This window comes from Sparus aurata, chromosome 20 (assembly GCF_900880675.1).
Source record: "Sparus aurata chromosome 20, fSpaAur1.1, whole genome shotgun sequence".
Lineage (NCBI taxonomy): Eukaryota > Metazoa > Chordata > Actinopteri > Spariformes > Sparidae > Sparus > Sparus aurata.
In genome coordinates this window covers 24,296,408-24,321,708 of record NC_044206.1, presented here as the reverse complement: position 1 = coordinate 24,321,708, position 25,301 = coordinate 24,296,408, and the positions used below count along the sequence as shown (strand labels likewise).

The 25,301-nt window shown below is 46.0% G+C and overlaps 1 protein-coding gene across 1 annotated transcript; it reads right to left on the bottom strand.

Moving 5' to 3' along the window:
• Positions 1-351: 351 nt before the first annotated feature.
• hs3st3b1b (heparan sulfate (glucosamine) 3-O-sulfotransferase 3B1b) lies at positions 352-22,650 on the bottom strand. The gene is made up of 2 exons (XM_030401288.1): positions 21,801-22,650; positions 352-3,466 (listed from the first exon to the last, which is right to left on the bottom strand). The coding sequence occupies exons 1-2, from the start codon at positions 22,382-22,384 to the stop codon at positions 2,848-2,850; spliced, it is 1,203 nt and encodes a 400-aa protein (XP_030257148.1). The 5' UTR covers positions 22,385-22,650; the 3' UTR covers positions 352-2,847.
• Between the last annotated feature and the right edge of the window lie 2,651 nt (positions 22,651-25,301).

Genomic DNA, 25,301 nt, shown 5'->3' with positions numbered 1-25,301 from the left:
AAGCAAAAAAAATATGCTGATGTTCTTTCTGCACTCCTGGTAGATGGAGGTGAGGAAATGGACAGACTCTTGAATTATGTATGTGTCCTCAGCGCGGGACTACAGATGATGTGATGTGTCACGGAGCCAAACCTGAGAATGACTTCAGTGTTTTTCTCTCAACCCAATAAAAGTCCAGTTAATGCCCGGTTCTGCTGGTACACTTAATGTCAGAGCTTTTTATGAGAAAATCTTCCTTAATATAATGAAATCATGCCTTTTAAAAGTAGCAGTCATTAAAAAAAACAGCTTACATTTGAGTAATAAAACTCCGGGAGAGAGTCGAGGAAATAAAAAGTCAAGCACAGGACGTTTTTTTTTTGGTAAAATATATACTTTTTTATTTATTTCTTTCATACAAAGAAATATTATGAATGTTCAGTATTTAATCATCTAGAAACATCTGTTCCATTTTTGCTTTTTGCATTGTGTAAAATTAATTTTCCTTTGATGTACATACCACAAAATAACTTGATTTACATGTCTGTTTCATTTTTTGTACATACAGAATTTGTTCCTCTAGTCTAAATACATTATTATATGTGGGTAAGACAAACATTTCTAACATTTTTTTAATTTTTTAGATCTCAAAACAGGTTGAATAAAACTCAACCGTAACCGACGCAGCAGCGCGGAGGAAACCTTCCCTCCACGAGTGCCAGTTTGTTTCTCAGATATTCCCTCAAGTTGCGTGACCATAATTCGAAATGCAAGTACTCGATCAGTTTTTCGGGGGGAAAATGTCCGACGTTCCTTCCTTCGCCGTGAGAGGTCATCGTAAATGCTTTTGTGTAATCAAAACATTGCACTAAAAAAGGAGAGAAGGAGGGAGATGGAGGCTTTGCTTCGGAAACCATCGCTCGGCGCAGAGAGAAAAGTAAAGAACAGCACTATAATAATAATAAAAAAAATAAAAGAAATACAGTGTGACAAGCCTCCATCTCTCCTCCCGCTACCAACCGTTTGGTTTGAGGCTGAAACCAGGCAGCTGGTTTCAACTGGAAAATAAGAGAAGTCGCTGAATTCGGGTCATTATCTGTTTTAATGACAGAGGCAGGCTGACTGTGTTGGACTGGAGCGTTCGAGAGGCACGACATTTCAACTTCACAATGAAACAATTCAACTTTTAACTCAAACTCAAGTGACTTTTCTTTTTTCTTTTTTTTTAAATTGATTGGAGGGAATTTTTTCTATGAGGATAGGTTGCGTACATTCAGTCTGGGCCGCTTAATAATCCCTTTTCCCTTTATCCCTGCATTCTCATAATGGCCACCACTTTGAGCATGCATAGCATAGCATAGCGTAGCGTAGCATAGCGTTAACGTAGCATAGCGTGGCCGCCCTCCTGCGCACCGCCCGCTGCAAAGAGATGCGCCTGTTCTCCCCTCTTGCATATCAAGAATTCAAGTAGAAAGACAAAAAAAAAAAAAAAAGAAGCGATGCAGGGGGAAGAGCCGCGTGAAACGTGATATCAACCCGAAGGGTTTTTTTTATTTTTTGGCAACAAGTAGAGAGAGTTGTAGATCTGGCGTGGAGAGATGAGGCGTGTGAGGATGAAGAGAGTGAATAAGGCATAAAGTATATCGGCCATGGACGATGGCACATGAGGTTTCTCTGACGCCGCCGCAGAGGTTAGACGCTGAACGCCGCCTGAGGCAATTCTTGCCGTGCTGAGAGTGTTGCACAAAAACCTTTCCTCCCCCTTTTTTGATCTGTTCAGTCTGGGATGTGAGACGGGAGCCTGGTGGACTTCTGTTTGAAGAAATGCTGTTGCAGTGAGGCGTTGTTTGTCTGTCATCTTTTCTATCTTTATGTTCCATTTCTGACAGACGTGCCTCCGCTACCTCACGCAGAGATTTCCCATCTCACCGCTGAAAACAAGGCACACGCTCCCCTCAACAAATCAAAAGCCTCTCAAGGAAATCTGATTGAGACTTTGTGTGACCTTTGAACTCCCAGCATGCAGTGCTTCTAATGGGGGGGAGCTGGAGAGCGGAGGCTCGATCGATCCGCCGGTTACCTTTACCCGATTAGCATAACGTTAACATGGTGCCCTTACGTGGTCCGGGATGGGGTTTAACGTTTGATGGATGGGCCGTTCATTAGAGCGGGCAGCAGGAGCACTGTGAATGAAAGGGCAGCTGTATACTTTAAGCATGAGTGACACAATGAGGATCAATTAAGCTCATTGATCTACATGTTATTGAGTGGAAAAGGGACACAAGAGCTGCAGCTTTGGCCGAAGCCAGCGCAGGAAAAACGGGCTCGCAGCGAAAACTTAACTGGACGGTTTGTGTGAAAAGTGGAAGGATGAAGTTGTGATGGATGAGGATGCACATGGGGTTGATGTTCTCCACCTCTCTGTGAGCACTCTGTACCCGTAATATGGTGCTTTTTTTATTTTTTATTTTTTTTTACATTTTCCACCCCAACTTCTACTTCAGTCGTCGCTGATTATCTGCATCACGAAGCACCGATAAATCCACTGAGTGTACAGGACGGACGGCGCGGGAGGAAGCGAGAGAGTTCAAAATTAAAATGAGGAATGTTAAAAAAAAAAAAAAAAAAAGAAAAAGAAAACAACACGTGGGCCAGATGTTATGTACAAATATGGTTAGGCAGCTTAGTGAATTAATTGCTTAGAAATAAAAATAAATTATTATAAAATAGATTTCTGTACATTTTACATATATATAGCAATATCTCCACATCTTGCCGTTGAATTACAGAGGAAAACAAAAATAACTTCTCAACAAATTAACAAAAAAAAAAACACAAAAAAAAAAATGTCTCTCATGGTTTTTCACATCAATCCCAACCAAAGTTATGTCCCGTCATCTGGTAGAACTTCATGTTGAAGGGCCGGTAGAAGTCCCGTAGCCTCTGCACCACCTCCGGGTCAATGTTCGGGTGGGTCCGGCCTTTGGTTTTGCCCAGGCAGTGGGGCTTGCTGCTGCCCTCGGCCTTCTTGAGGCACGGGAACCCCTTGGTCTGGTTGAAGTAAAAGTGTTTGTCTGTGATGATCCTCTTGAGCCCCAGGAAGTCCTGCACGCGGCCCAGCTCCCCGGCCGGGTCGGTGATCAGCCGCTCGCCGCTCACGAACAGGATCTGGCCCATGGGGAAGTACTGCAGCCAGTTGTCCAGGTGCTTGGCGTAGATGCCGATCTGGATGGCGCTCCACGAGGTGTCGATGAGCCCGGTAGTCCTGTTTTTGAAGGTGAGGCTCTCGAAAGAGGGAATGTCGGGCTTCTTGGACAGAGTCTGCGTGTAGTCCGAGATCGCCCTGGTGACCGGGTCCCTCACCACCACGATCAGCTTGGTGTCCCGGGACATGGCGGAGATCCTGGCCGGAGCCTCTCTGGTCACGAAGTAGCTGGGGGTTTTCTCCATGGTGATCTGGCCCTCCAGGGTCTTGGGCATCAGCTCCCTGCAGAGGAAACAAAGCGGAGGTTAAGAGAAGGGTACGCCGGAGCACGGACCTGCATAATGTAATCAGGTTGATGGAGTGAACCATGTTCTGTAATCAATGACTCACTGAGCCTGTTTAGGCTTATTACAGGCCTCGAAAAACCCTATTAGTGTAGGCAGCTCTCCAACGTCAACATGCTCGCTCACTCACTCATAAGATATCTCACTTCTGACAGAACACAGAAAACCTTTATTTACTGCACAATCAAACACCAGGAAACATTTACAGGAATTTCTAAACATGGCTGACCCTGAATTTAACCATATATGGGATCAGGAGCTGAGTGTTCCCACCTCCGCTCGACACAGCTGCCCTTTTTTTTTTTTTTACCCCTTAATAATTCTTTTAGTGTGAATAATTTTTTAATAGCCCGACGGAGCATATTTTATAAATTAGCTCACAACACGTGTGAATGTGAAGTTCCAAGAGTGGCGAGGTTTAATCAAATCTCATCCTCCCTTTTTGGAGCGAGAAAACAGAATCTGCCTCGCTGACTCAGACGCGCCCCGCCCACCCGATCCGACCCCGCAAAAATAAAAAAATAAAGTGCTACAGCGGTGAAAGATGATGAGGCTTGTTTCAGAAAGGGAATCTGTTTTCTGACAAGAGCGGGTTTGGTTTTGGCTGATGGGCTTAACACAGATATGTTACATGCAGACGTATAATCAAGAGGTACTTGAGAACAACTGGGGTTCGAAGGAAAAGTGAACGCGCTCCGCTCTCTCGGCGTTAGGTTTCAGAATTGGTGGCCAACCGCGGAGTCTAGATTATGGTGGAGGCGATAAGAGCGGTTTGACTGACACCCGGGGACGTGGATCACCTTTCCCCCCACCGAGCCCCGAGCCCCGGGACGGAAACCAGCCCGTGTGATGTGCGTGGGATCAAATGTGTGAGGATTATGGACTGGAAACTCCAACAGCCAGAGCTTTCTTTTTTCTTTTTTTTTCACAGTCAAATCAAAAAGACAATCACTTAAAGAGGCAGTAACCAAAAAAACCAGCAGATAAAGCACTCGATGGAGGGAGAAACAAAAAAGGAGGGCGAGAGATAACCGAGAGCGCCGGTCTATCAGGGTGAACACACTCTCACAGATAACACTCCTGTTGTCAAGGCCGGGGCGCTGACACACCATTGTGTAGACAGTACTATTGTAGCCGATCCCATTCAAGTAATATGTAATCCTGCGCACAGGGGCGACAAGTACACACATTCTTAAACCAAATAGAAGTAAAAACAGACTCTGGTAAAAGTAGAATAACAGAGGAACAGAGAATCTGCTCTTGTGTTGTCTTGTGATGTTGGGACGGTGGCGTGCAATGACGCAAAATACGCGATAATTGCCCTCAAATGCATTAAAATGAAGGTAACAAACCTGTTGGAAAAATTACTAAGGTGCAACACCAAGCACAAATACTTTGTTACTCTGCTTCGTTACTTTCTTCGCCCGCCTGCGTGGATATTAGCTCTGTAGCTGCTCGCTTCACAGCCAAAAACAACATAGGACCCTGCTGCTAACAGCTAACTAGCTAACAAGCAGCTAACTAGCATATAACAGCTAACCAGCATATGTTGTTTTCTGGTGCTGGTTTTGTTTTTTCCAGCAGGGCTATTAACTAATTTAGCTGTAAGATATTAGCTCTGTAGCTGCTAGCTTCCATAGCCAAAAACAACATAGGACCCTGCTGCTAACAGCTAACTTGCTAAAGTATGATACGTACGCCTACGATAGCAGATTTACTGCGTTCCCTCGGATTTTAACGCATCGTGTTTTTCTGATGTCTCACGGTGCTAACAGCTAACTAGCTTTGTCAACTCTTGTCGATTTCAAGACGGATTTGTTGCTCACAATGTAGCATTACCAGCAACAGTTAAACACGCTTGCTTAGAAAACCAGGCTATCTTTGCTACCAGACGCTCACTCGAGGTTGAGGACGACGTAACAGAGAATCTGCTCTTATGTTGTCTTGTGATGTTGGGACGGCGGCGTGCAATGATGCAAAATAATCGATAATTGCCCTCAAATGCATTAAAATGAAGGTAACGAGCCTGTTGGAAAAATTACGAAGGTGCAACACCAAGCACAAATACTTTGTTACTCTGCTTCGTTACTTCCTTTGTCTGCCTGCGTGGAATATTTACACGCTGAGAAAGATAAAGAACGCCAGAAACTACAATGTCGACCCGTTCTGTACACTCAGAACAAGTCTGTAATACTCGATTCGTCCCCGGAGCTTCAGCCGTTCCTCCGGAAACTCTAAAAGCTGGAATCTAGTTCACGTCCATCTAGCTCATGGCTAATTCATGGAACAGCGGCACTCCATCAATGCACATATCTGTGTGCGAGAGAAGAGAAGATGGTGGGGGAGAAGAGAGAGAGAGAGAGAGAGAAAACACAGGGTAACATCAGGTAACCCATAAAAATGCCTCATGGAAATGGTGTTGGCAGATTTGTGTAATCCTAATGCAGTGCCAGTGATCTAATTATGATAATATCTTCTTGATTGCTGACACATCAGAGGGGATGAATGGACTCCGGGGCCTGAGCTCATTAAAAGGGTATAGAAATCAAAACAGATTTTTTTTTTTTTTCCTGCAGGAGGATGACAGATCTTTTTTTTTTTTCTTCCACCAGCGAACCATTTTTCTGTTTCTACACATGCAAACGTCACATAATCAACGCGCGCAACATTAATTCTCCGCCGCTAACTTGAAACTGTTTATACAGCACCTCTTGAATGTCCTCAAGGAATATACAAAACCAAAACATGCCTCGACTTAAACTGCACGCCGTTCGTCATTCTCTCGACGCACAATGGCGACGCTGCCTGCAAGCTTTTCTGCCGTTCCCTGTGCTAACATACAAAAAGAGTCCAGAGCCGACACAGAAGAGGCAAATGGCTTCCCATCTAATCCGATTTCGGAATAACAATGCGGCATGGAGATAGGGAGGAGGGGGGCTGAGTTACAATGTGCATAGTGATAGATTATGCTGATCCAAGCTCAGGGAATCCTTTTTTTTTTTTCTTTAAATCAAGTGTTGGGGGTTGGAGGAGCGTAAAAAAACAAGGAGATGGTTGGATAGCGAGGGAGAAAGAAAAGTGGTGAGGAAACCCCAAAAAAAAAGCGCCAAGACTCCCCCACCCTAATAAAAAATCTCCACCTCTGACTTTGCCCACTCTCTCCGCCAAAAGACAGAGAGAGAAAAGGGAACAGAGGAGGGGAATTTTAGTGGGACAAGTAGCTCTTGGAGAAAACAATGCCTATTATGCTCTTTTTTTGATTTATGAGGTGCTGCTTTTAAAGATTCTGTCAGCAAACAGGCAATTCTGTGACACCGGCCTCCTCTTTTTTTCCTGCGTTTCTTTGAAAGTGAGCCATTGTCCCGGAGCGGAGGGGTGAGTAGGGCAGCGGTCAGGGCACAGGGGCGGGGATGGTGGATGGTGGGTGGGGGGCAGGGTGGAGAGAGAAGGGAGGCTGATGGAGGAGATGGAGGTGGGAGGGGGGGGGATGCTTAACAGGGCTGAGTGGAGCACTTCTACGTCCTCCTAAACCTCGAGTGAGAGAAGCCTCTTGGAGAGCGCTTAAGTGGAGCGTGTGCCAAATTTGCCCTGCAAACATCACCCCCGTCCGCCTTAGATACCGAGGACCCCGGACCCAGAGACGAACAGCACCCCGTCGTCCTGGGGACAGTTATGCTCCCCCGGCTGCCTCTGGTAGCAAAGATAGCCTGGTTTTCAAAGCAAGCGTGTTTAACTATTGCTGGTAATGCTACATTGTGAGCAACAAATCAGTCTTGAAATCGACAAGAGCTGACAAAGCTAGTTAGCTGTTAGCAGCCGGTGGGCAGCACGAGACATTGGAAAAACACGATGCGTTAAAATCCAAGGGAACGCAGTAAATCTGCTATCGTCGGCGTACGCATCATACTTTAGCTAGCTGTTAGCAGCAGGGTCCTATGTTGTTTTTTCGCTATGGATGCTAGCAGCTACAGAGCTAATATCGTACAGCTAAATGAGTTGATAGCCCTCCTTGGGAAACCAAAACCAGCACCAGAACACAACATATGCTGGTTAGATGTTATATGCTAGTTAGCTAGTTAGCTGCTAGTTAGCTAGTTAGCTGTTAGCAGCAGGGTCCTATGTTGTTTTTGGCTGTGGAAGTTAGCAGCTACAGAGCTAATATCGTACAGCTAAATGAGTTGATAGCCCAGCTGGAAAAACCAACATTCAACATTAAGTTTAGTTTAATGTGACAAAAAACAACTTCACAGTGAATAAATGTACAAAACGACTTCAGCTGAGGCGGTTAAACTACTTTAACTCATAATACTTTCAGCTAGCTACTACAGTTATAAACTACGGATGCAACATCTGGATTATCGGACGGTTTATATTCACTATAAGTTGGTTAAAATTGCATTCTGGGACAGTTCATGCATACACTTCTACTGTCTAGTATGTGATCCAGTCACACTAACATCTTTTTTCAAACATAACAAACTTTTTCTGTGCTTGTTTGTCCTTTCAGATGATTTATAACAACAAAGCTTTTCTCCCCCCCCTCCTCCTCCACGTCTCTCTGCAGCTTTTGTCCATTGAGAATATTTCCAAGTTAAAAGAGATGCCAAACACAGCGATAGGACACAAAGCAGAAGCCCTTGTCACACGGCAGCATCAGACAGGGGCCGGCGGAGTGGCCCCCTTTGCCCTCGGCTTTAAAGAGCCCTCATCCCCAGCGGAGATAAACGGCAGGCAGGAAAAGGGTTATTTCTGTGTGATGCTTCTGCCTTCCCTCCTGTCATGTTTGATTTGATGATAACGGGCTGCTGCTGAGCCGTCTGCGTCACAGCATCCCCGACATAAATGACTAGTTTGCCCGTAGACAAAAGGGAAAAAAGCCTCTTTAGTTGTCTGTCGATTTTCTAGTCGATACAAAAAGGTTTACAATTGTCTCACATGTCTGGATTCTGAAAGCATTTGAATCTCAAATGAGGGTTTGTTTATTTGACTACAGACAAATCATGGGGGCATTTTGTATCCTCAAGCGATGGGAGGGTGTGGTTTTACTCTTAAGGGGCATTTAAAGCTCAAGATGTCAGGTTTCTATGGCGTGGAGACCCTGGAGCGAGTGCTCACCGTGCAAAACAACAGCGTACACTCAACTAGCTATGAGAAAATCCAGAAAATCAGCTTCTGCGTGCTGCAATCCTGCGTTTTCTTCACGTATAAGCTCTCCGCAGTCCCCACTCTTCACCACACTCTCCTTCCCATTGATCCAAAGAGCTCCCCCGCCCCCCCGACAACCAGCCCTTGAGGGTCCGATAGCAAAGTGACACTTCACAAGTGGGAAGAAGGAGAGGGAGGAAATGAGGGAGGAAGTACTGAAAGGCGCCCTTTCTTTTCCAAGGGGCCTCTTAACCGAGCCCTTTACATGAACCGACGTGTTGGACGTGCGAGCGTTTTTTTACGGAAGTACAAAGAAGCATCTTTATTCCGCATCGGACGATAAAGATCTCCAGCACCGCTTGTTCGCTCGGTTCTAAATTTGATCTTATCTTCCCCCCCCCCCGGGGACGACAAGCGTTTCAGTGTTACATGCATATTCAAAAGCGCGACGCACACATTTTGTAAGACTGCGCGTGAAATCTGCTGTAAAAATCCCTCTCGTGGCGTTGGAGAGGATGATGGATGATGGGAGCGGATACGGAGGGTTCATCGCAAGAACTCACGGATGAGTCGCTCGTAAATAAAAGTGTTCATCAATAACCGAGCGTTCCCCTTTTTTTCACGGCGGCAGAAGCCAACATGCTATGAAACGGAACTGAAGGAAGCAACATGTTTATGTAACGCACACACACACACACACGCGCGTGCACACACTGCTGATACTACAAGGGGGGAGGCGGCTCACGCAGGCCTCTGCTGGCTCGCCGACTATTTTTCAAAAGCAGCATTTAAGCACATACAGAAGCCAGACATTTTGAAATATACTCCACTGTGCCTGGAGTCTGACATTATATTTAACCACAGAGCATGGCTTTGGCTGTAAATTAAAAGAAGGGAGAAGATGGTTTATGGCGGCGCAGTCTGCCGGGGCCAATCCGACCCAGAGAGGGAGAAGAGCTCCGGCTGCAGTCTTCGTCTCTCTTTCGAGCACTTAGTGGAGTCCAGGTGTTAGTATGTGGCCACTTAGAGCTTTCTGACAGTTCATTTCCTGGCAGAGAGAAGCCAGAGATCAGTGCTTTAGCTCTTGAGATCTTGCAGGTGTGCATCTGTGTCTTACATGCCTCCTTTTTTTTTCGTGCTGGTACGTTTTTTCGGGTTCGTCTTTGCACCTGCGTTTTGAGTCGGCTTACGGATCTTCGCACCCGCTCTGCAACGTAACACCAAAATAAAAACTCCTACGTGATGCTACGTGATGCTACGTGATGCTACGTGATGCTACGTGATGCTACGTGATGCTACAGCTCTGTCAACCCGATCAGAGCCGATCCTCCCGAAGCCCGAGGTTTCAAATTAACAGGCTTCACTGAATAACGGTGTCACTGGTAACTCAGGAAGGTGGCTGAGTGGAAGCCCCTCCGAATCATCCGTCTGCTCAAAAAGGATTAATAATGCAGGCTGGCCTAGTATCACACTCAGACCTGGATGGAGGGGCCCTGCATGGGATGGTGCAGCGTATCATGCTGCTATAAAGAGGAGCGCTGTTTGAAGGCTTACATTCCTCCTTGAGATTACCGGGGAGGCCGTTGTCTGGCCTGTCGGTGCGAGCGGAGATACTTCAGACTGTTTTCGACTGTATCTGCCGCTTGACCTTCAAAAAGCGCTTATAAACGACACACATCAGGAAAGGGAAGAGCTGGAGGCTCACGTCTCGCCTTCACTAATAATTTACTTTGGCTCTTATTCTGCGGATCAATGTCGCTATATCTGAGACTCTTGTATTGGATTTCTGAGACATATCGGGACGTCTGTACCTGATCTAAAAACAGCACAGTGGAACTTTTTGCTTGTAGAATGTGTATGTTTCATGCCTATAATATCAACATTTGTGCAAAACAAAACTTATTACATATAACACACCTCAATGGGATCATTTTGATAAGACGTTGGGATGTTTTGCAGGATTTTTAGCGAGATGTCGTCTAAATTTCCAGCTACGTTGGTCGCGACAGAACCAGGTTAGCCACCAAAACACGATCTCTCCCTGATCCTAACCACGTAGCTTTTGTTCCTAAACCTAACCAGCACATTAAGCAAAGTGTTGTAGGGACATACAATTGCAAAGTGCACTTTAAACATATCCATGGTTTGCAGAAACATGCGATACAAACATTTTTTCTGGTGACTGAAGATTAATAAACGCAACTGGTGATCCCGCTGCGCCCTCAGACACGCTAACATTCAGACAGATAAGTTGCAGAAAGTGTCCTTAACGAACTTCGCTCAATTCATGACTATTATTTGGTTAAACATCTTACAGCTCGTGGACGTCGTCTTCTTGTGCCGAGGGGCAGCGAGCAGGCAGTGCTTGCAGAAACAAGAGCCTAAAAAGGTTGGGAACCAGCGGCTTAGACGTTCTCTGAGTTGGAAAATTGAGTTTTTAAAAAGGTTTTGCATGAAAGTAGACTTAAAAATACAAAACACACATTCAGGCTTTGATTTCACAGCACTTAATTAGACCTACTAACAAGAGAGGGGAAAGAAGGGAGTCACAACAGGATCTGAGGTCAGAGTACAATGACGTGGCGACCATTTTAAGCTTGTCCAGAACAACAGTGCAGCGGCCGAGCTGGTAGGAATGGTTTCTCGCTCTGTGACACTTTGACACCCAAACTCTCTCCTAATCTGTTTGATAAATACCGACTCCCAGACCCTCAACTCCATCGAGGAGTCGCACTATGTCAGAGCAGCCTGGGAATCTACTGACCCTCCGTGTAAACAAAGCAGTTAACCCGACCGACGCAACCCGTCCATCCATCACTTTTCACTGGAATCAGGGAGTCGCGCTTCGCTAGAGTGGAGCTTTTTTTATCGGAGCGTCTCTTACAGAGTGCGTAGGAGAGGGAGAGTGTGTGAGTCGAGCGAGGGAGGGAAGGGGAGCGAGGCCTCGCGGTCACCGACCATCCAGACACGGTCCGGGCTCGTACCCAGCCCGGTTTGGAGGCAACATCAGCATCGGTAAATAAATAGAGAACTTTCCACCACATGTAATGTCATGGACTACATGTCGCACACCCCAGCAGCATATTACCCCCAGCCACAGCTCCAGATACCCAGATACCCCCCTCTGCTGCATCCTGAAAACACTTAAGTGAGGCTAAGACATTCTCCGCTCGCACCACTGCGGTCGCTTTGTGATGGGCAGCATCGCAGAGGCGTGACAAGCACAAATTATTCAATTCAATAACCAAATATCATTTTTCCTGCTCGGAAAAATCTGTTTTCAAGTATATTTGTTGCTATTTGGCACCTTTGGGAAACGGCGCAGGAATGTGCGGAGCCATGAGGGGTTTTTTTCAGGGTCCGGAACCACATCGGCCTGCGGGCCGTAGACGGCTGCCTGGAATTACCGAGTGTTAATAACCCTGCAGTGAAGCGAGGAAGCCCACCATGTGGTATAAATAAAACAGAGGAGCTGGTGAAAGGGATGGTAGAAGGGAGGGTAGGAGCACCTCCTCCCTTCCTCTCATGAATGTTCAACAGCACGCTGACAGAAGTATCATTTCTTTTCTGGTTTCTTGAGGCTTTCAAAAGCTCCGAAAAAAAGCAGAATTTTCCTGGCTTAAAAGAGGTGAAAGATCCCATCGTTTTTGGTGACACTAAACACAACATCTCATGGCTTTGTTTGACACGCGATACGAGACGAGTCATCCGACGCGGCCTCGGCTCTCACCGCAAACTCTCACCAGGCAGGCGCGCTCTTGAAAACCCACCACTTGGACGACGTTAACCCAGAATTTGTTTAGCTCGAGTAATCCCGGCCTAATCAGTGTGTTTGCTCTGGGTGTTTGCTGAAGGTGTTAGCCCGGAGCTAGCCACACATTCCAGCGCGCCGTCAAGAATCAGGGCGCGACTGACTGACTGACTGACTGACTGACAGCGAAATAAACCGATGAACCGTGAGAGGATGAGAAACAACCGGGCAGACAACAATGAAGAGCTGCAGGTGTAGAGTCGGTGAGCAGGTCTGTGTGTGTGTGTGTGTGTGTGTGTGTGTGTGTGTGTGTGCAGGCAGAATCAGCCATTCTGACTGATTTCCTGACACTTGACATGCACCAAGAGGCACATGACTCCTTGATCTAGCTACAGCAAAAGATGAATAAAAGATGAAACAGACTCGAGAAGAAACATACATGCCACCACCCCCACTCCCCAGACGCATGCACAGTCACACACACACACACACACACACACACACACACACACACACAGAGAGGGAGAGAGAGTGAGCGAGCTACTTTGCATCCTGTTTGAATTGGCTGTCATCCGTAACTGCCTGCACACCTTTTTTGAAGACAGGTGAACTACAAAGTGTGCACGAGAGAAGAAGAGGGGATTTCCTCTCTCTCTCTCTCTCTTTCTCTTTACTGTATGTCGCTCAGTGAGCAGAAAGAAAAAACCATCTTCCTGTGCATTTGGACTATCATCCAGCTTCCATTACTCACACTGCAGCTGTTGAAGGTTAATGGTTTACAAATTCCTGAAGAAGACGGCCCGCCTCCCCAGCTAACGTATAATTAGCCAAATTGAGTAACGATAGCGCCAGTCGTGACAATTAACCTGCTTCTTTACAGAGATGGAAAGAAACGACAGCGCAAAAAAAAAAAAAAGAAAATTCCTCCGGCGATCCTTCAGTTTTCTTTGGATCCGAGCCTACACGTTGTCTCCTATAATATCTGCGAGCGCCCCGAAGACAAGATAATTACTGTTAAGAACAGCGAGCAGCGTTTTGAGGGCAGCCAATGGGAGTTCAGTTTCAGGGTTTCAGGGAGCAAGACGACAAATGTTTTCACCCCTCGGCTCTATCTCCATCAGTAAGCCTCTTGGTTAGAAGTGAAAGGGGATCTGTGAGAAGTCGGTGCCAGGAAGACAAGCCATTCTGTGCATGGAGTCGAGCCGGCGCAAAAAAAAAAAAAAAGAAATGTGATGTACCGTCTGTCAGCTCTTGGCTGAAAGCCTGTAGAGGATGTTTGTTTTAATAAATCCTTTCAACAGGTAATTAAAGTGTTTTCTTGTTTTTTACAAGATACCCGTGTTGTTTTTTTTTCCCCCTTCGGTTGGAGAGCACTTACGCACTCGTGCCAAAAAAATGCACAATCATCTAAGTTTGTGAAAGGTTTACACTCTGATCCGGATCAGATGATAAAAATCGCAGGCTGTGTGTGCCAGATTTTTGTTTCCAATGAAGTAAAAGTGCAGCAGTGTGTGAGAGAACAAACACAGACAGTGTGTTCAACAACACCATGTTAAAGGAGCAGTGTGTGGGAATTTTAGTTTAAATGATAAAAACAAAAACATCCTAAAACAAGTGCTGCAGACAGCTTCTGCAGTTAGCATGCTAACCAGCTAGCCTCGGCCCAGTTAGCTACAGTTAGCTCCTGTGATGTCCTGCCCCGCTACTAGTGTTTTGGAGCTGGATGATGTTGTCGAGCAGCGTGGGATCATGGGAGTTGCTGTCGTCACTGTCAGACAAAACGGCAGTGTCAGGGAAGATCGTTCGTTGATTTCTGACGTATCCGCTAATGTTTCCTTGGACGTTATAGCGACAGGCGAACAAATAAAAGTAAAGGTACAAGTAGAGAAACGTCAGAGCCGTTCTCAAAATAAATGCTGCTAAATGTAGCTAGTTAGCTCAGTTAGCCGTGCAGCTAGCGGGCCTGGAGCACGGGGGAAACCGTTGTTGCTTAAACTTTGAATGTTTTTAACTAAAATTCTCACATATTGCTCCTTAAATATATAACAAAGACATTTTAATGTGGAAATATTACTTTAAGAGGAAAATCAGCCCACACACACACACACACACACACACACTCTACCTCTCAACTACATCAAGTCATCAAGTGTTTTGGACATCCTGCTATTTTTCTGGGAGTGTTTTTGTCGAATGAAAACTCGGCTCAGAAAAAGCAGCGTGTCAGTTTGATTCTGATCACTTGAACAAGCGAGAGAGAAAAAACACACTAAGTCTCGGTGGGAAAAATAATTGAAAGCGAGCAGAGTTTTGGCCAGGTCGTCTTGGAGTTGATGCCGAAGTGTTTCTTACGAGCGCGGCGCCCGGCAGCTCGGGGAGTACATCTCAATGGAGAGAGTGACGAGTGCCGAGCAGCCGCGGCGCAGAGAGACAACTCAGGGCTTCTAATGAGCTCTGCTCTTTTTACTGCCGGGCTAATGGAACCTCAGGAGACCTCCCTCGCTCTCTCTCTGAGTGTGTGTGTGTGTGTGTGTGTGTGTGTGTGTGTGTGTGTCGTCCTCTCTCCCGGAGGCAGACACACTCTCCAGCACCCTAATGGCTACCTCGGGGACTTAATACCTGGGACGAGTGCAACTTTTACAGGTTTCCCGTCATCACTTTCTCCTCAACTGCATTTTCTAGCTCTTCTTTTTTTCTCTGGAAAAAGCGGAGAGGAGTTCCCGCACCGACCTGCCTTTTAATAAGAGTAATAACAGCGGATGATTAAGGAAAAGCCTTCCAGCCTCCAGGGGAACCTTTTCAGTGTTTATTTAGCGCCGATGAGTGACCGTTAGCTCTGGAGGGAGGACGTCTGGTTCTGTTCTGACATGTGCAACAACATCCAAATTATCACCTTGTTAAAAAACGGGGGCTAATTCACGCTCGGCGCAGAGGGAGGGCTCGCGGCGCTCTGATACTACTTCATTAGACCTCTTTATTGAGTATATTAACATTTCCTGTAGCAGCGGTGGCTTGAATCCTCGGGCAGCGTGACTGCGCACAGACAATAGTCCACGCTTTTTTCTGTTTGCATCAACCTTGTGAGTGTTTGACAGCAAGTTCCTGTCAGCGTCTGTGGCTTTTATCCCCGACTCCAGCAGGAGGTTCCTGCCTGTGGCGGCCATATTGTCCTCACCAGTGTGGGTAGCGTTCGCTGGACACCGTGAGGAAGCGAGAAGAAGAAGAAGAAGAAGGGGGGGGGAGGCCACCACAGTGCAGCGCTGCCACTCCCCTCTCCACAGGTCTCTGCTTTCACAATTAACCGCTTGTAATTTGGGGTTGAAAGCTGCCTTTTCACTCAGGCAGCAGGGAGAGAGGGCCTCCGTCCCCTCGGCGCTGACCAAAGGCTTCTCTGGGAGGCAGCCACTCGTGGTCAGCGAGGCCTGCAGCGAGGCCCCGGCCCGGGATTGGACAGAGCCGAGCGCGACATGTGACACCAGCAGCGCGGGTGCACAGCTGGAGGAGAAGCAGCTCGTAAGGGAGGGATCTGCTGTTAGCAAATAATCCACTAATTTGGGAGCTGAAGGTGGAACTCCAGCCAACACAGAGGCACGGTTTCAGCGAGCGGGAGGATGAGAACCCGCTGTCAGCTGTGCACGCTTGGCCGGCCCGGGCGCTCGTCCCCGAGGAGCCGAGGAGTTCCAGGAATCGGGGAAACAATCAGAGCGCCAAAGTATCTAATCATCATCTGAATTCGTCCTCTCCGGGACGGAGTTAGGAGCCACTTTAAGCTTCAGCTGTCAAAAGAGTTTTAAAACAAAAAATCAGCCTCATCTACATAAAAACTGCGCTGTCGTGCCATTGTGTTTCTGCGAGGAACGGCTGTAAGAATCCCCCCGCGGGGCCTGCAGCATCCTGCAGCTCTGCAGATGGTCAACACACAGAGCCTGTCAGCGAGCAGACGTGGGCTGACCCCCCAGTCAAAGGCCCTCAACCCATCTCTGCACATTACCTCCAATCAGGCTTGACCGATCAATACCGGTGGCAGCAGGGTGAGGGGTGACATTTGTGTTGGCTGTCTGAGTGCTTGTCATTCATCGGCGTTTGTCGCAGCTGAGGCAGCCGTAATAACACCTTCCTGCACCTCCATGTATGCAAACACGAGCACTGGATGTTCAGCGGGACAATGACTTCACTGGAGCGCTGGAGAGCCAGGTGGCCTCTGTTTGGTCCCATTGAGAGGAAGGAAGGAGGGCGAGGTCAGCGGCAGCAGAGAGCGGGACGGGTCACCTACAGGGAAAGAGGAGCACCCCCGCGGCGGGCAGATAAAGGGACGTGCACCCATCCAGAACCGGCCCTGACACGGGCCCGGAGCTGCGGTCTGACTCGAGGATAACGGCCCTTTCAGAAAAACAGCGCAGACTTCCGAAAGTCTGATAGCGGAACACCATTTTTTTTTTTTTTTTCCAGCCATGCTCCACTTGTCTCTTTATTGTTGTTGTCGCGAGGAGCTTTTTACTGACGCTGCTTTGTGAGCGTGTTTACCTCTGCGGTGTTTTATCACTGGACGAGATACAAAAAGGTCGACCGGAGAGACATCCTGCTCGAGGACGGCGGCGCCGAGTCAATCCCAGCAGCCTCTTGACGGCGACTGAAGCCTAACCTTTGATCACAAACCACATCACACACCGACAGAAGATTATACAGTCCTGTGTGTGTGTGTGTGTGTGTGTGTGTGTGTGTGTGGGCTCCACCTTACATATCCCATTATCATATGAACAATGCACACTTCTAACCTTAAAGGAGCAGTATGTAGTTTTGGAAGAAGTCCAACGTCAGAATTTTAATATTTACAATATAAACTCAGACATATTTATTTAATTTTATTACAAGCTGTTCTCTAAGAACAAGTTCTCTAAGAACAATACGAAGCTCCCCAGAACACTGTGTGAAGCTAGAAAAGGTGGCAGGGTCCGCCACAAACAAAGCAAAACAGTCCTTTTAAAAGGTCAGTTTGATTATTCAGTTTAATCAGACATGAAAACAAAGATTTAGTTTGTGTGGACATTAAAATAAGAGCTCTCTCTTCTGAGACAATAAAACTACACACTGCACCTTTAAAAATCTCTACAAACTTCTGGTAAATCTGTTGAAATAATCACACCACGACCTCTAACAGAACCCACCACCTCCCGTACGGACCCGGGCCGTTCACTCTCTGTCTCCTGGTTTAACGCTAAAGCCACTCTGAGGGAGGAGGAGCGCCGGCGTCGACACTGCCGGGCCCCGACAGTGAGCTGAGACCGGAGCCCGCGACACGACAGCAAAACCACAGTACAGTAATTACATATCAAAGCCCCCTTCATAGCCAATAGGGCTAAATGGAATATGAAGAGAGCGACGTGCACCGCAGCCTGACAGGCCGAGACGTGGGCGGCAGTCAACAAGAGTTAGGGCGTAAATAAAAAAGCTCTGGTTTAAAGAGGAAGAGGAGAAGAAAGAGGAGAGGGGAGGGTCGACTGCAGAGAGCCAGTCAGAGTTTGTTAAAAGTGACACACTGTAAATATACGCATTAATACGTATGTATGGTAAACATGGCGATCTGACATGAAGCTGCAGTGACTTTAAAAGAAACAATATCACTGCTGTTTTCTTTTTTTTTCCTGTGTTTCTTCTTTGTTCATTTCATGATTTATTAACTTAACATTTTGTGGGTTTTTTACCCTTCGCCTCCTTATTTCTGATAAATTGTCTAATTTAACTTTTATTTCCTGAGTTCTTTGTAACTTTTCTTGTGAAAAAAGTTTTTAAAAAAAATTTTATGTAACTTTCTAAAGGGGCCCTGTGGAGCTCCGGTTAGTTAGTGGAGTTAGCGAGCTAACGTTAGCGGCTGCAAGAAGTCACATCGGGCCAGTAAAAAGGTTTTAATTACAGATTTTGATGAATTATTACGTAAAGCTCCTTTAAAGGTGCACTGTGTAGTTTTAGAAGAAGAGAAATATCTTCATTTACTGATTTATTTCGCATCTAAACGAATGAAACAAACTCTTTGTTTTCATGTCTGAATAAACAAACCAACCTTAAAAAAGTGCAACACAGTTTCATACTGTTTGACTTTGTTTGTGGCGGACCCTGCCACCTTTCTAGCTTCAAAACAGAGTTCTGGGACCTTATTTCTGAGTTTGTAACATCGTCAATATTAAAAGATTCTCAGTCTGAACTTATTTTCCAGAACTGCACAGTGTCGCTCTAAAAACATGCAAAATACAAAAGCAGGAAATTAAAAAGAACAACTTTGCTTGTTAGCTGGTGCAGACTGTTCAGGAGTTATGACCCTCTGCAGGAGTTTAAACTCACTGAATTTGTCCATTAACGTACGAGCTGAAGATAAAGACATATTTTACTTATCGCTCTCAGATAACACCGGCCGACTTTCACCGAGCCGCCGGACAAAACAGGTGCACAACAGATAAAAAACACAAAGAGAAAATAATAAACCAGCGTCCACATTCAGTCACACTTGTTGAGCTCTGACTCTCTGTTTCTGTGTGTGTGTGTGTGTGTGTGTGTGTGTGTTCCTTGGGGCCAGTTCATGCATGACCTCACCGCGAAAATGTGTAACCTCCTCATACGAAGGACCCCCTCGGTCAAAAGCGCGAATCATGTGTTTGTCTTTGGCAACAAATAAAAACTGTCAGAGTTCATCAGACGCCCACAATCAGACGTGTTATTACCACCACCTCCATTCATCTCCAGACTTCTCTCCCTCTCTCTCTCTCTCTCTCTTCCTCTCTCTTTTCTGCTTCTCTTCTTCTATGTTTTTTTAATTTTTTTTTTACTTTGTGGAATTCCAGCTCTAAATGTGCGTCCGTTGAGGGGGGGGGGGGGGGGAGATGGTGCAAGCGAGTCACAATAGCGGATGGCGGAGACAGATTGTGCAAAATGGACAAACAAGGAGAGGCTTGAATTGCTCAACACACACACACACACACACACACACACACACAGAGCAACACATAAACCGTCTACAACCGCCTCCGTAAAAAAAGAAAATGACCCTCGCTGCGATCAGATCATATTCCCACAGAATACATTTCAATGCCACGCAAATTTTCGCCTCCGTCTGGAACATTCCAGCGTTCCTCTTCCCCTTCCAGTATCTGGTCCCTGATAGGAGACTGAACAGGGATCAGCAATGAATGAAGTATGATTTCCTTCCTCTCGGTTCATCCTCGCTCGAGAAACACACTCACGAAGAACCTTTTTTTTTCCCCCTCCCTGCACCACAGGGACGACTTTCTCCAGCTGTTTTCTCTGAAACATACATTTCTCTGCTGCAGTTCTTCCATAAAAGTGCATCCAGACAGAAACATCACCGTCTGGAGATCCTGTTGCAGCGTCAAAATCCCCCGTTGCAACCAAAAAGTTTGAGGGAATCTCACTCTGAGAAAATTCAAAATGAATCTTTGTGTATTTCTGTGCGAGTGAGACGGCGCGTAAAAGACTTTTTGGCACCGGCACACAAGAAAATGTGACAAAAAAACTTGAAACTGAAGCTCCAGATGATACACTTCCATTCAAACCTCCACAGAGAAACCTTGAGTCACGACTTCTTTACATGGCTTTGAGTAAGTATTGGATTTCGCGGCCCTGAACGTTAGCAGACAGCAGCGACTCCCACGATTCCCCCCCCCGATCCAGAAAAGTTACAAGATGTTGAAGTTAAATAACAACTCCTTCCTCTCCGGCAGTAAATCTGTTTCTATCAAAGCGAGCAACAGGAGGGAAACTTCTCACAAATCAAGAGCGTCGTGTCTTTGACTGGTTTTTCATGATGTCGACCTTTGCTGAGGCCCAACTTCAGGATCTTACATGGAGAGTGAAAGCCTGGAGCAAAATCTGCTCATTCAAAATCCCATTATTCAATTTCTTCTTATCAATTTCTTTTATCAACTTCAGAGAAAACTTTGTGAGACTTTACTGAAGGCAAAAATACTTCAAAATAAGACAGTTTTAAGTGGAGTTCCAATAGCCAATCAATTATTCATCAGCCACAGCCTGACCCCGTTTACTTATCGTCGAATTAAAGGAATAATCGAGCAGTGCGGATCAACACTGACTTTGTTCTGATTGAATTATGACTCAAAACAAACTCCAGCTCCAGCAGCTCAGTTCGTCTTATTTCATTAACGTGCTGGGGCGCTTCACGCGCGCTCATTAAGCTCCTCAGCTCGTTATGTGAACGCACTGTGATGCAAATGACAGGACAATGTTAGTGCGTCGACCTCTGAGGACGTTTTGTTCCGAGGAGGATCCTCACTGTGCCCTGCTCACTGACGCTTTGGCCATTTTAGGTGCGTAAAATACCAAAACAGGAAAAAAATAAATAAATAAATACAGCGAGAGGAAACAGCTTTTTAAAAATCAATTCTCAAAGTTTAAATCCAGGATAAGGTTTAGGAGAATTTTGGAGAATCTTGGTATTTGGTTTGGAGACATTTGGCAGCTTCACGTCACAGAGTGAAATATAAAACACGATTTACTGTCACAGGCGCGCACCCAAACGAAACAACCGCTTCCCTGAGAGCTCACATCATCACACCCTCACCAGAACTCCCACATCTGCGCCCGATAAATCTCAGCTAATTTATCAAAACGAACCTCGGTCCAAACAAAGCGCCCAAACACGACCAACTTCTACATTTTTCACTCCGTCAGAGGAGCCTGCGGGCGCGTCACCGTCAAGGTGCAGTGTTGCGCTGCGTCCAATAGAGATCACTGCGCGTCGCAGAAACGGGCCAGGCTGAGCGGGATCACGCTGCCGCACAATGTGACACGATCGATACTTGTTTTATTAAAAATATGCGCAAACAAAATCAGAGTGCACCCGCGCGTAAAATGCACAATTTTTTTTTTTTTTTTTTTTTTTTTAAAGGAGACACCAGGGAGAGCAGACAGGCTGCTGCGTAAATGTGAGAAAGACGGAAAATGTCACAACTCAAGTGTTTTCATCTGCTTTGGAATAAACTCTAAACTCGCTGATAATTAATATAATTAGCCTGAAAATATCTTAATTAGTTGAGCTGTAATGAGGTCCGGATTAATGTCCGTGTAAACCGACCCGGAGTCAGTCAGCTCGCTGCGCTCTGAGGCTGCAGGAAGGAATTAAATAACTATAACAATTCTCAGAAACACAAGAATTAAATGTAGTAAATTCAGATTTGGTCCTGCTGATCACGGATCAATATCAGCTCTGCTGCAGCTACAATCTCCAATAAATCGAATTTACGAGGGAATTAAAAATCATCTCAATTAAACCAGCTACATTCATTTTTTGTTTTTCTGGATCCACTCAATCATCATCAGGACGCACGAGTGTCCACAGCAGCGGGCTCACCTGTACCAGTCCAGTCCGTTCTCGTAGTTGCGGTCGAAGAAGTGCGGTTCCGCTCCCACGGCTCTGATGTCGGGATGGACCCGGAGGAACTCCAGCAGAGCCCGGGTGCCTCCCTTCTTCACCCCGATGATGATCGCCTGCGGCAGCTTCTTGCTCCCGGAGCCGTTGGAGAAGCTGGACATGGCGCTGGGCTCCGGGGCTCTCTGCTGCTGCTCGGCCCGCATCTCGTCCCAGTCGTCGGCTCTGTCCGCCTCCAGCTCGTTATCGAGCAGGTCTCTGGACGCGGCGGTCCTGATGGACGGCTCCTCGTAGTCGCTCTCTATATCCTCCCACGGCTGCGGCTTGGCCAGCAGTCTGGACACCAGGTCCGTCCTGCTGCTCTCTGTCCTCCGGGCCACCGCCGAGCCCGTCTCCTTGCCCCGGTAACCGTCCACCACCAAACTTGGCATGGTGGAGCAGTAGCCCACGCAGGAGTACAGCATGTAGACCCACACTAAAAACATGATGCTGAGCAGGATTAGTTTCTTCTTCACGGGGCTGGACCAGAGGGCATACAGGCTGTGACAAACCAGGCTATATTCCATAAGCCTTTCGGGTGAGAATCATATCCCAGCGGCGCATATTGCCCAACTCAGTCCCGGCGGCACCTCAGCGATCCTCGCGAAATTACGCACATGCTCACCTCAAACAAAAAAATAAAAAAAAATAAAACTCACAAATAAAAACTAAAAAATTCTAATGTGACTATCACCGAGGAGAGGGATAGATCCAGTGAGGAGGCTCGGAGGGTTTCTGACTCATACTTAGATTGTGGAGAACAGTTGCGCACCGCGGAGCTGCTCCAGGCTCATCTCAGGTTTGTTAAAAGTGCTGCTGGAGCAGGAGACCTTATACAGAGACGACAGCCGGAGTGACACCGGCGCGAACCAATCGCTGCTCAGAGGATAAATACGCAGCCGTTTGTTGATAGAAGCGGACCAATCAGAGGAGAGGAGACGTGGGCGGGCCCGGCCGTGGGAGCCTCGGTATGGAGATGGAGCGTGTGTGCGCGACGCAGCTGAGAGTTTGGAAAAACTTTCTTATTGGGCAGAAAGTCCAATTAGGTCCCGGTTCTCGTGTCGTCGTGGTCCGGATGAGCTGAGATGTTCTCTGCAGGTTTATTCTGATTTATTCTGACACGTTTTGTACTTTATAAAAAACCTCACTGCGCCTCATTTCTACCGCGCAACAAACACGAAAAACATAAAAAAAAATCAGCTCATTAGGAGATGAGAAAACACGGAGAAACAACACAGACACGCGTAAATAATCATTTTAAGTCTCAACACTGACTTTGAGCTCGTTTAACTTTATTTCTGACACTGATTGAGAAGTAAGGCAGAGGTCACACAGCGCCGGCTCAGCCTCAGCAGGCCTGGTAACAATCTGTCACTGACGAAAACAAACAAAAACAGATACAAAGCGACAAACTGACATTGTTTTAATTACATAATTAGACGTTTAATTGCTGTTAATTAATTTCATGCACGTTATAATTATTAATCTGGAAAAGTTAAGCCTGGAGAAACTACAGTAGAATAAAAATAATAATGTACACATATAATTTCATGACATTTAGGACATGAGAATAACTTCTTTTAATGTGTTTTACATTTAATTTGATGCGTCTTTACGCACGTTCCTTTGCGCCTTTAGTCGGTTTTACGCAGAGAAAATGGCGCCACTGACAGCTTAATTAATATAAACTGTATCATAAAGTAAATCACTTCTTCTGCTCAGCAGGTGAAGCTCTTCACCGTGCTCGTGTGCACCATTAATCCAAATATTATCACAATTAAATAAATTAAATCTCCAGCACGTCTCTGTTCGTCTTTTATCGCCTTATTTGTGCCAAAACCGGCCTCCTCACAAACTCTGTCAAAGTTCTGCTCAACGAGAAGCAAATCAGGAGAATAAATCAATAAATAATTAACTGTCTACATTTACCCCTCGTTGATTTCTTCTTTTGAAAACCGAGCGTGCTTTAACTTTAAAGAGAAAGTCTGTGCGTAATGATGAAAAACTCGAAGCTTCATATTCCACACACACACTTTTTTATTAAATACACACACATCTGAGAGCACTTGAAGATTCCCAGCAAAAGCACAGCATTTGGGGAATATGCACTTAATTTCCAATTTAGAGAGAAGAAGAAGAAAAGAAGAAGAAGAAGAAGAAGAAGAAGAAGAAAAGAGAAAGTTGGAGCGAATATGTTTCATGTGAGTTTGGAGATGAGTCAGAACAGATCTGTAATCCAAACCCACGGGGGCAGCTCGGCCCGCGCGTAAAGCAGACCCACTCGTTTTTTTTATTTTATTTTTTATTTTTTGGTTTTATGGTTTCAAACGAACGAACAGATTAAGAGTAAATGTGGATAACATGCACTTACAAAATGTGTTTTACTGCACACGAGCATGCGGCCCTTTTTCTTCGGTTCTTCTGGGTTCTGGCTGAAGGGGAACGTGGTCTGAGTCGCGCCGAATCGACGGCCCGAGTCCTGCGAGAAGCTCCAGATGAAGAGCTCATCTGTTGGAAACTCAAACAAAGTGCCATGTAAAAAAAATCAGCATTTCTCAGAGGGAGTTTGGTTCCATTATCTGTCTCTCCCCTGGTGAGAAACCTTAAGAAAAGTGGCCTGTGTTGGACAGTTAATCACACTGGAAGTCATTTGCAGCCTCTGGTTCTCCTGCAGGGTCTCTGCTCTCTGGTCTCTGCACAGTTTCAGTGTACATGTTGCTTCAGGATCACTGCAGCTCTCTTTTTGGCTTCTATTTTGCAACAACCAAACTTTTGAAGAGAGGCCAGAGGTCATCCGTCATCCTGAGATTTCATTGCTGGCTGTTTTTTTTTTTTTTTAAAGAATCCTGGAATCTGAGCTGTTGTACAGTGTTCCCCCTCCTCCTCCTCCTCCACCTCCTCCACCCTCTCCTCTGATGTGAGACCCAGTGTGGACATTAAAGCTGCAGCACCGAGGTCCACTTCAGTTTTCTGTCCCTGGGAGTAAAAACTCTCTCCTGTTTGCTGATGCATAATTCTGCTCTTCGGCTTGTTGACTCTGGCGTGAAAAGCTCAGCGAATAAGAAGAGCGATTTAATGAGTGATATCAGCAGCGAGGGAAGAGGGACGATCATGTTTTTATGCATCGAAGGAAGTGAAATATCATCGGCTTATGAAAAAATAACAGACTTTTAAAAGTTTTCTTCGGTTTATGAGAGTGAATGTGAGAAATCTGAAGCGCAGAAACGCGCAGCGACTCTTTTTTAATGCAGCGCTGGAAGTTTTTCTCAGATCTGTGACTTTAAAGTAAAAAAGTCCTGCTTTCAAACTCTCACTTGAGTGAAAGTTCAAAAGTGTTAGCCTCAAAATATAACTTAAAGGAGCACTACGTAGTTTTAGGGAAGACATTTTAATCAGAAGAGAAAAATCTTCTCTGACTAAATAAATAAACTCTCTCTGTTTTCA

Excerpts from the sequence above, each read along its gene's own strand:
- hs3st3b1b (XM_030401288.1), bottom strand. The coding sequence starts at position 22,384 with ATGGAATATAGCCTGGTTTGTCACAGCCTGTATGCCCTCTGGTCCAGC. Across the intron at positions 3,467-21,800 it reads AACGGACTGGACTGGTACAG|GGAGCTGATGCCCAAGACCC; the intron begins GTGAGCCCGCTG and ends TTTCCTCTGCAG.